The sequence below is a fragment of the Aulonocara stuartgranti genome (genome assembly GCF_965226115.1).
Source record: "Aulonocara stuartgranti genome assembly, chromosome: 3".
Taxonomy (NCBI): domain Eukaryota; kingdom Metazoa; phylum Chordata; class Actinopteri; order Cichliformes; family Cichlidae; genus Aulonocara; species Aulonocara stuartgranti.
Genome location: NC_138941.1, coordinates 51,323,855 through 51,335,985, shown reverse-complemented (window position 1 = coordinate 51,335,985; position 12,131 = coordinate 51,323,855). Strand labels below are relative to the sequence as shown.

Here is a 12,131-nt window from a genome sequence, read left to right as displayed (position 1 = left end):
TTACAAAACTCAGTACACAAATACACATTTGATTTACAGGTATAAAATATTGATGACCACAATTTGAGCCCATAAAGCTGGATTAGCAACTTAATTTTAAAAATCCTGCTGCAATGCAAATTAGCCACACCATGGGATATAAGGAGCTCTCTGATTGGTTGGTCAGGCACAGGCTGTCTGTATGGATTTTTCTAGCTCATAGCTTCGCCTGCTGACAAGCGTGTATGCTTGAACAAAGGACATTAACACTCTGCTCAACACGGATATGTGAAGAATGGGTCCAAAACGTCCACTACAGGTCCCAAAAGTCAAACGGACACTAAGAGTTAAAAACGGTATAAATTCTTTCATCTTTAATTAAATCATCAGCATTGCTGCTTTATTGGGTGTAACAATTAAGTTTAACATCCATGAAAACAGAATTTATTAAATTTAACGGAGTTAGAAGTTAACAGGAAGTTAGCTCACTAGTTTACACCTAAACATTTCATACCATGTTCTGACTGAGAGATTTTTGAAACTAATTAAAACGTACAGCTCTGCTATCACTTCCAACACAAATGAAGACAGAAAACTAAACAGCAGTGGCTGTTTCTTCCCTCCCTGAAGGACCTGTACAGCACTCGCTGTCTCAAGAGGGCACGCAGCATCCTACGGGACTGCACACACCCAGGACACCGGGTGTTTAAGCTGCTGCCGTCTGGCAGGAGGTTCAGGCTGCTGAGGTCCCGAACAAATAGACTCAAGGACAGCATTTACAACAGGGCAATAGCCCTGATCAATGTAAATAGCTGACCTGACTGGATACCTCCCTGGACTTTTTAGGGGGAGGTAACAATGTTTAAAACGATAACAATAATATTTATATTTATAACAAGGTGGAATAATAATTAATGTGCAATAATAACAGTGTGCAATACACATACACTTATTCTTCTTTTTTATACTAAGTTAATATACTGTGTTGTGTTGTTTGTTACGTTGTGATGTGTCATATCGTGTCGTGTTGTGTTATATGTAGTGCCGACGTAGGACAGTTTTTCCAATTTCATTGTACTACTGTACTATGTATGACTGTGCAATGACAATAAAGAGTTATCTTATCTTATCTTATCTTATCTTATTTGCAGGGTTACTGAAGTTGGACTAGCTGGTATATAATGTTGTGCTACGTGATTGCTAGCGACACAGCTATGTTAGCATAACATTAGCACAGTAAAGCTGGAGGATCAACGCCAACTTTTTTTCCACTTGATAAAAGTTAACGTGAAGGATTCTGGTGGTCAGGGACAAATGCAATCGCATAGCAGGATGCTACACGGGCCAAACTAAAGTCAGGAGAACAACTGAGATTATTCATCCACAATACGAGGTTAGTTATTAATATACTGCAACAACATGGGAATAGAACAGCTGCGAGAGAATTCAACATTAATGAATCAATGTTACAGAAGTGGAGGAAGCGCAGTTTTTGGCTTTCCCCATATTTCAAAAGTGCTTCATCTCTGTGCTATGACTGTCGCCCGCCATAATTTGCAGATGATAATGGTTGTAGCCACTGCGATGCTTTTGACCAAAACAGGCGCAGCTTGATGACATCATCAACATGCGCTATTGCGATAGAGCGATATAGTCAAAATCTCTATCGTTGGCCAAATTTATATCGTTTCTATCGTATATCGTTTATATCGCCCACCCCCTAAATGAAGGGACCCTGCAGCGAAACGGTGAGCTCAACCTTTGACTGTGCGCCTGTTTACTTAGTTCGACCACCTGTTGAAGGTAACGCGCTAACATAGCTAACGCATCACCGCACGTAGCCCCGTTATTTTAAGGTCATCTTAGCTTGTGAAAATTGTATGTCGCAGCTGTACGAGTTAGCTAGGTGTTTTGTAAGCTGCTGTGCTCTACACAAATAAAGCTGGAAGCAGTTCAGACTATTAGAACCAGCACTAAGGCCTGTTACATTTATACAGTGTTAGAGCAATGGCTGCAACTTTTAAACTGCCTTTAAACTAGCGATTAAAATTCTGACAAGTAAACTCGTCAGTCCAGATGTTACCACATTACTTTGTGATACTTAAGAGTTAAAACAACTGAGACAGGTTGATTAAAGTAATGGCTGTCAGTTCTTTCATTCCCTATATCAAGACTGGAGATCACACTACTGATTTCAGTTCATTTAACCCTTAGATGGAAAAATGACCCCACAGGTTTTTATTCTTCAAAATGTTATTTTGAAAAAAATTAAAAAATCATCTGCGGTTTTTCCATGCCATGTCATGCTTTCAGGTTTCCATATCACTATGCCATGTTTAGAGTTTTTCTTGTTTGTTTTCTGTTCACTGGGTTTTTTCATGGTTTATGTTTCCTTTCTAATTTACCCAGTTTATGTTATCGTTTCATTTTGCATTGTTTTTGGCATTTTATTTTTGTACCATTTCGTCTGCCTTAATAAACAGCTAACCCTTAGTTAATGTTGAGTTTGAATATGTCCGCACCTGGATCCACTCTTCGCACTTCACACAGTTTGCCGTGGCAGACTGTGGTTGAACGAAACGACAAGAAATTTCTGAAAACACACAGACTAAATAAACAGGAGGCAATCAAGGGAAGTGAAAACACATGAGGAAACAGCTGACACACTAACAAAGGACATCTTCAAAATAAAACAAGAAACATAATGCAAAGGAGACATGACAACATGAACTTGACAACAAAAGACATGCAGACGTGAAACACAAAGGACAAGGGAGACTTGACACAGGGGTTGAAAACACAAGGGGAAATAATAAACAAATGAACTTAGAAAACCCAAAGAACTTAAACATCAACCATAGATATCAAAATAAACTAAGACTCAGGATTGTGACAGTTGTTGTTATGTTGTTGTTATGTTGAGCTGGCAGCGAAAGAGCTGCAGCTGTGTATGTCCAGCAACCGATAAAATAACCATGATTAAAATACCACTGGTTAGCACTGTTGCCGCACAGCAAGAAGGTCCTGAGTTCAATTCCACCATCAGGCCGGGGTCTTTCTGTGTGGAGTTTGCATGTTCTCCCCGTGTTTGCATGGGTTCCCTCCGGGTACTCCGGCTTCCTCCCACCGTCCAAAGACATGCAACTTGTGGGGATGGGTTAATTGGTTAATCCAAACTGCCACTAGGTGTGAATGTGAGAGTGAATGTGAGTGCAAATGGTTGTCTGTCACTGTGTGTTGTCCCTGCAACAGACTGGCGACATGTCCAGGGTGTACCCCGCCTCTCGCCCTATGACAGCCGCAACCCTGAAAAGGATAAGCGGAAGCAAATGGATGGATGGACCCAAAACCTACAACAGACATCTAGGGTTTGGAAGAGAGTCAAACAAATATTTAAAATATAATCTGATCATTCTTAGAGCAGCTTTCAGGATGTCTATATATTAACATATATATGTTAACATACTAACATGCCGGTTTTAAACTAGATGAATAGCATTAACCTGCTCGCTGCAAATTATCATATGCAGTTTTAAAAATAGACAAAAAGAAAACATATTACTGATACAGAAATACGAGATCACTGCAAAAAGTGCAGCCTCACCTAATGTCCACCCAACTGTAACTCATTTTATATTAAGATTTAAAATCTAGTTGGTATTGGTAGCCTTCAGTAATAGTAATAAATCACAGAGCAATTGTCAGGGACCTGAGTCTGAGTGACCCAGGGTCCACGACGGCTTGTGGACTCCTGTCATATTATATGTGTTTTTATGCACTGTGCTGCTGTTCTCGTGTCCATGTGTGACAGGTTGAAGGATTACTGAATATAAAAGGGTTCAGTTAATACCAATTTATATTAGTTGATATAAAGACAGAAATAATGTAAATATGGGAAGAAAATTGTTAAGAGGTAATTATTTTTCATGTTATATTAATGACTTTCATTTCATTTAAAAGAACTGCAATCTATACATCACTGATTGGCTAGTAAGTAGTGATGGGTCGGTCGCGAACGAAATGGCTCTTAGAGCTGGTTCTTTGACGTGAACGACGCGAGCCGGCTCCTTATCGCGAGCCGTGTTTTGTTTTTTCTTTCTCTCTCTCGCACTTTTTTCCGCTTCACTCAGCATGCGAGCCTTGTGCTTTACGCTGGGAAGAGGGGGGAGGGGCGGTAGTTACACTCAGTAGCACAGGAACAGAGCGGGAGGGAGAGAGAGAGAGAGAAAGAGAGCTAGGGACAACAACGTCACATTAGAAAGGTATAGTAATCATCCACAACTATTTTCAGTTGCAGATGACAAAGGATTCAGAAAGTTTATTCATGCAGGCCCATATGACAGAGAATATGCATGTTCTTTTTGTTTTCATATTATAATTTATATTTAATTGTGTTGTGGTTTGCAGTGTTTTGTGTTGTTTCACTTTAAATTTGTAAAAGGAAAAAGCTGAAAATTTAAATAGTTAAAAGTTGAAATGTGAATAGTTGATTTTTGTATAAGAGCCGGCTCACTAAAAAGAGCCGGAAATCCCATCACTAGAGTGTATGCCTGCTGGAATTAAGTGTTTTGACAGCTGCGTCTATTGCAGGGCTCTAGACTAACTTTTTGACATGGGCGGTATGCCTAACTTTAAAAATTTAGGCGTACTGGCACAAAAGTTAGGCACACTCAAATTTTTCAACCACATCGCTTAACACCGCAGTTTTACATGTGCACTTTCTTTGGGGGGGAGTCCATACAGACAATATTCATTTCTAAATTATTAACTAACAAACTTGTGCTTAAAGTGCTTTGTCAATATTGTAGAAAATGTTAAACTTAATCATCATCTTGGCCTCCTCTGACGACCTGTTTGCTTTTGCATGCTGCTGAAAGGCAGTGGGGAGAGGGGACACTTGGGCAGTGCATTTATTGCAGCATATAATGTGTTTTCTGGATACACTGTGCTTTTTCAACATTCAAAGATTGATGGCACTGTGTCAGAGCAGTGGCTATGAACTTCAGATGGATCAGGCCTTAACTTGACAAAAAAGTTATCAATAGTTCTTTTCATCTTTTCTTATTACCCACAGCTACATCCACTTCTCGGGCGTAGGCTACTCACTAGGGCTGGGTATCATCACTGATTTCTGTAATCCATTCGATTCCGGTTCTCAAAGTCCTGATTCGATTCAATTTTGCCTCAGACAGTCAGAAATATTATAATTCTGATCATTTATCAGTACTAATACATGTGAGACTTCATCAGAATTGTGAACATCACAGCAGATGCCTTTGTGTGAAAGTAACTGAGAATAAAACACAGAAAAACATGAAGGAGATTTTCCTGGTCTGGCTTTTTATAGCAGATAACCTTAAAAATATTCTGCAATATTCTGCAATTTTGTATAATTTAAAGAAGTTTAAATTTCTTCAGTATTGAACAGCAGAAATTAGGCTTTCTTGTCCGAGGTCATTTAAGTGAAAAAAGAAAAAGATAGCGCTGTAAACAACGGTAGACTGGTGGGTAATAAGTGAATAATGCAGAAAACAGAGATTTGAGATGGGAAACTGTTCTTGAAGTACAGAGAGAGAGAGAGCTGTGCATGAAGTGTGATTTTTATTGTGGTGGAAGCAAAACAGCAAAAGTCAGAGGGAATTCATGACGACATTGATCAAATGTGAAGCGTAGTTTGCTGCTTACTTTGCTGCTGGCTCGGCGAATTTTGGTTGGAGACAGACAAAACCTGCAGCTCAGAATGTAACGCAAAAAAGACATAAACACTTATCGGACCCGACACATCAGAATAGCTAAGCTCCGACAGCGTGTCCGTCTACGGGCCGTCGGGTGAGAAAGCCGAGAAAGACAAAGCTGATTCTGATGCGTCGGGTCCGCTCTGTGTGTCTTTGTGTGGAATCCGTTAATGAATTGATATCGCTTTATTCAAGCTACTCACCTCTCTCTTCCACCTGCACTTTCAACTGGACCATGGCCAATCAGAGAGGTCCCGCCCCTGACTATCTCTGATTGGTTTAATCCACGATAGGGGCATAATGTGTGTCTGTTGTTGACCACACGGAGAGTTGCAGAGATTTTTTTTTTCTTTTGTTACCTGTGCGAACAAATATTTTTTTTAGTCGCACCACTGAAAAATTTGGTCGCGTTTGCGACCAAATTGGTCGCACTCTAGAGCCCTGGTCTATTGTTTCCCCCCAGGAGGAGCGTGGGACAACAGAGAACAGCGAGCGTGGGGAGTGTGGAGACACGTGTGCAGACAGGATTAAATATCGACTTTTGGAAAGAAGGCACATCACAGGAGTTGAGGGAACTCACAGGGATTTATTGTTATGTAATATTCGTTTCACTGTAAATAAATGCACTGCTTTCTTTGCACTAAGTCATGCATTTGGGTCCAATTTCCCCACATCCCCATTGTCTGCCACAGAGACCGTGACAGCAATAGTACATTCATGTACAGTGGAACCCCAACTTACGAAATTAATTCGTTCCTGAGAGTCTTTCGTAAGTCGAAAATTTTCGTAAGTCGAATCACCCATTGCACGTTTTGAGTGAGGCGATGCTGAACGATAGGCTATAGGCTAATTGCTAACTAGAACAACAATACGTCGTTCAAGTGGAACAGCGAAGTGCAAGTACGGAAGCCAAGGGGTTGTCACATTATTCGGAAGGCATTGTGGGCATCGTAGGCTCAGCCAATCAGAGCCAGCCGATTTCATTACTCAGGCATTTTGCTGTTACACGGGCAGAAATATTGCCGTTCAGTGCCTTTGTAACTTGAATTTTTCGTGAAACAGGGTATTCGTAAGTCAGGGTTCCACTGTAGTTGTAAAAAGCATGACACTATATTAAGTAATTCAAAGTATTCAGAATATGTCAATCACACTGAGTAACTTAACGAAATACGTTACAAACTACATTTGGGACATGTATTCTGTAATCTGTCGTGGAATACATTTTAAAAGTGATCTCCCAACACTGACAAGAAGGCACAAGTAACTACCACAGGAGATGCTCGGGAAATCACATAGGCAAGAGTGAGAAAACGGGTACAGAACTTGCAGACAGGATAGACTAAACAGAAACATGACTGCAGAAAAAAAATTTAACATTGAGACAAGACTGACTTCAAAGAGGGATAATACAAAAGGAAACTAGACACAAGAGGACAGGGAATGAGAACAGAAAACCTAAGGCTAGATATCAAACTGAGACCTAGGGATGCAAACAGAGCTCAAAACTATAACGACCAAAACTAGGACCTTTGCCTCAAAATATTAAATACACGAAAATCAAAAATCCAAAACCGAAAACACTGCGTACAAAACCCAGACTCATGGCAAATTCGTAATTATCAAGATGTCATACAACTGCCTGAAACACCTTTAGTTGATCCAAAATGCAGCAGCAAGAGCAGGGGCTAGAAAAAGAGAGCATATTTATCCTATACTGGCTTCTCTCTTTATTGGCTCTCTGTTAAATCCAATTCAAAATCCTGCCCAAAAACAACAACAACAAAACATCCAATTCAATTCAATTTTACTTATATAGTGCCTACTCACAACGACATTTACCTAAAGTAGCTTTATATCCGGTCTTTAAGTCTGATGTCATTAGCCATTCAATTCGTGAACAAATCGTTCAATCCAATCACTTTACTGACTCGTGAATCATGATTCACCAGCGCAAATGACTCACTGACTCATCCCTGTTGCTGTTATCAAACTAATTCCATTAGTAGAAATATATCTAGTTCATAATTAAAATCGTGGGGAAAAAATAACAGCCAGTTTCTTAACAAAAACATTTCTGCTCTGAACTAGAAGAAAAAACCCTGAGTAGAAGCTCACATCAAGACAATAGCTCCTCGGTTCACAGTAGCAGCGCTCTGCTAACAACACATTTGAGTTACTCACCCTCTCCCTTGCTGTGTTGAATCGTAGTGTAAGCGAATCACTCAGGACTCACTCACCCCCTCCTCCTGGCTCACAGCTTCTTCTTCTTCTTGGTTGTCTGTGACGGTTCTCAGTCATCCAGGTCATCGTAGTCAAAGGAGCTTGCAAAGAAAAGCGTCTGGACTTCTTTAAGTTACTTGAAGACGTTTCACCTCTCATCCGAGAAGCTTCTTCAGTTCTAAGGTCAACTGGTGGAGAGTCCCAGATATAAACCTAGTGGGAGTGTCCCCCCAAAGAGGGACAAAAGGACCACCTGATGATCCTCTAATCGCCTGAGCCATGGTGTGAAACTGGGTGTGGGTCCCAATCAGCCAGAGTTTCGGGTAAGTTCATTGTGAAACCTGGCCAAACCTTATCATGCGAATTCCTGAGGTCAGATGGCCCAGGATGTGAGTGGGCGTTAAGGCGTCTGGGAAGGGATCTCAAAACTGGATTATAGATGGCAGAGGGTTGGTGTCGTAAACCACCGCCTCTGTTCAAAGATGGTCGCTCACAGTGGACATAGATGGCTTCTTTCACTCCTCTTTCAAACCATCTGTCCTCTCTGTCCAAAATGTGAACATTGGCATCCTCGAAAGAGTGTCCTTTATCCTTTAGATGCAGATAGACTGCGAATTATCATGCGAATTCCTGAGGTCAGATGGCCCAGGATGTGAGTGGGCATTAAGGCGTCGGGTCTTGGTTGGCCACCAATGTTAAGGCGCATTACCGCCCCCTGGCTCACAGCTCAGTGGACATTTAGATGAGAAAATATATATTTGACACATTTAAGGAAAATATTGATAAAATAAAAATAAACAAAATAAATGTTCCCTTTAGAAGTTTTTTGCTCTTTTTTGCTCTATAAAATACTTGTTTTCTTTTACATTCATTCATCTTAGCAGTAGGATTTACATGAAAAGAGAAACAAATTAAGTTTGAGTGAAAATATACATTTTTGCAATCTCTGGTCAACTGACTCAGTGACTCAAATGACTCAAGAAACCCGATTCACTTTGGTGAGTGACTCATTAAAACTTGATTCAGTAAAAAGAATCGAATTTACCATCACTAGTCTGGGCCCAAACTCCGCTGCTAGTCCCTACGTCAATAGATCACTGCAGCATTACTGAGACTTGAAAAACTGTCTAAATGATTTCATCTGTAATAAAATGATCAGCATTGCTGCTTTACTAGGTGTAACAATTAAGTTTAGCATCCAGGCATCCATGAAAACTGAATTTATGAAATTTAACAGAGTTAGAAGTTAGCAGGGAGTTAGCTCGCTTGCTTCCATCTAAATATAATACACCATGTTCTGCCCGAGAGATTTCTGAAACAAATTAAGGCCTACAGCTCTGCTATTACTTCAGACATAAATGAAGTCAGAGAAGTAAACAGCAGTGACTTTTGTACTGTTACTGAAGTGTCATGGCTACTGAACGGACTCACGCGCAGACAGTTCTTTCAAGGAAACAAAAAGGGGATTTATTTACAATAGGGATCACCTTAGTGCAAAATATATGTACAGTGAGTTGGGAGGGGGTCCAGGGCTCCAGGGAGAGAAGGGGGGGGGGGGAATCCACACACACGCTTCCTCTTCCACTCAGTCACCGCCACCGCTCCTCCGCACACACGCACTCCTCTTCAGCCGCACTCGCTCCAACACTCCACACACTGCCCCACTTGGACAGGTCCGGTGATTCGGTCCAGAATCTACAGACAGAAGGTCAAGGTTAGTTCCACAACATAAAACACATGTAAGCGATTCTTCTTTGAATATGCCGCGAGCACGAACTCAGGTGGTTCAACGTTCCAGCGGTGAGCTGCTCTGTGCCACTGCCTTAAATAGCAGCTGGGGAAATCAGCCAGATCAGCCGCAGGTGGACACCATCACACGGGTGCGTGGGCCAAGAGTGAGAGCCCGTAATGAGCTCCACCCAGAGAGGAGGAGGAGAGACAAAAAACCAAAACTAACAACAACAAAACCTGTAGCCAGCGTGGGCCAACCAGAGAGACACGGGGACCGTGACATGAAGTTTGGCTTGCTGGTATATGATGATATGCTACGTGATCGCTAGCAACACAGCTATCTTAGCATAATATAAACAGTGAGGCTGGAGGGCAAACGGAGGACTTTTTTCCACTCGATAAAAGTTAATGCGAGAGTTCCCAATGGTTAGGGGCAAATGCACTTGGATGGCAGGATGCTGTAAACCAGGGATGTCAAAGTCAAATACATCAGAGGGCCAAAAAAACAAATTTGCTACAAGCTGAGGGCCGGACTGGTTCAATGTTAATTAAAACATATTAAAATGATTGCACATAACCTATTGAGCCAAGACCTTACAAGTAACGCGTTACTGCCCATCTCTATATGTAAATGTTCTGCGATACTCACTTGTCTGAGACTGAGCCTGATACTTGGTGGTGTCTCATCTTTTGTACGAGTTCATCAATGTTCGGGGTCAGGCTCTGAGCTGAGGAAATCCTCAGGATTAAGTCAAGGTGTTTATCAGTAAGACGGCTCCGGTGTGATGTTTTGTTTAGCTTCATCAAAGAGAACAATTGTTCACACAGGTATGTGCTGCCAAACACAGAGAGCGTCTGAGCAGCTTGGATGCGCAGCTGAGGCATTGTGTCGGGGATGAAACGTGCAAACTCAGCGGCACCCACTCTCTCATATTTTTCCCTCAGTGTGTCATTGCACTGGAGCTCAATCAACTCCATTTGGAGGTTTGGTGGTGCGCTTTCCACATCAACTCCAAAAGGATTGGCAAGTAGTTCAAACCTGCTTTTTTGAGCTTCAAAGTCAGCAAATCGACGTCGGAACTCAGCGGCAAGTATGTTGAGTTTATCGGCAAACTGTGCACTTGGGAACACAGCGGTAGAGAGCTTCTCTTTCATGGTCTGACAGCTGGGGAAGTGGCTCAAGTTTTCTTTCTGCATCTGAGTCTCCCACAGACTCAGCTTGGTTTTAAACGCCTTCACCGTACTGTACATATCAGAAATGACACGCCCCCGTCCCTGCAGTTGCAGGCTCATCACATTCAGATTGCTTGTGATGTCGCACAGAAACGCCATTTTACACATAAATGTTTCATCTCGAAGCTCTGTTGTGTCTTTCCCTTTGCTTTCCATGAACAGACAGATCTCCTCACGAAGCTCAAAACATCTTTGCAGCACCTTTCCCTGGCTTAGCCATCGCACATCTGTGTGATAGGGCAAGTCACCATACTCTGTATCTAACTCTCCCAGAAATGCCTTGAACTGGCGGTGATTTAAACCTTTGGCTCTGATGAAGTTAACTGCACGCGTTATGATGGTCATTACATGTTCCATTTTCAAGGCTTTGCCACATAACGACTCATGGTGTATTATGCAGTGATAAGCTGACAGCTCCTCTGTGACATTTTCATCCCGCATCCTCTCACGTATCCTTGCCACCAATCCACTCCTGTGTCCACACATCGTGGGTGCTCCTTCTGTTGTCAATCCCACGAGTTTTTCCCAAGGCAGTCCCATCTCATTTACACATCTGGGTACCTCTTCATACAGATCTTGTCCTGTAGTCGTGCCATGCATCGGATGTAACGCCAAAAACTCTTCTGTTACGGTCAGGCTGGAGTCCACTCCACGAATGAAAATTGACAACTGGGCAATGTCAGTTGTGTCAGTGCTCTCATCCACAGCAAGGGAATATGCAATGAAATCTTTTCCCTTTTCCACAAGCTGTTCTTTTAGATTGGTGGACAGCTGGTCTACACGTTCAGCAACAGAGTTTCTGCTCAGGCTCACGTTTGAAAATAGTTGCCTTTTGTCTGGGCAGACTGCGTCACAAACTTTAAGCATACAGTTTTTGATAAACTCTCCCTCTCTAAATGGTCGGGCTGATTTTGCAACTTCTTCTGCCACAAGAAAACTCGCCTTGACAGCAGCCTCACTCTGTGATTTTGCTTTTGTGAACAGAGCCTGCCGGGACTTAAGACCTCGTTTTAATTCTTCCACCTTCTGTAGCCTTTGATCTGTGTCCATATTCTTATCTTTGTGTTTCTTAGAGGTTTCATAGTGCTGTCTTAGATTATATTCTTTCATTACAGCCACACTTTCTCCACACAGAAGACAAACAGGTTTGCCTTTTACCTCCATGAACATGTACTCTGCCTCCCACCTGGCTTGAAATACCCTGTGCTCACCGTACACCTTCCGTTTAGCCAT

General features: G+C 41.9%; 1 protein-coding gene across 1 annotated transcript; it reads right to left on the bottom strand.

The window, feature by feature from the left end:
- Positions 1 to 10,310: 10,310 nt before the first annotated feature.
- Positions 10,311 to 12,131, bottom strand: LOC309703107 (general transcription factor II-I repeat domain-containing protein 2; the record flags this gene model as incomplete). Its single annotated transcript, XM_082527818.1, has 1 exon — positions 10,311 to 12,131. The coding sequence occupies one exon, from the start codon at positions 12,129 to 12,131 to the stop codon at positions 10,311 to 10,313; it is 1,821 nt and encodes a 606-aa protein (XP_082383944.1).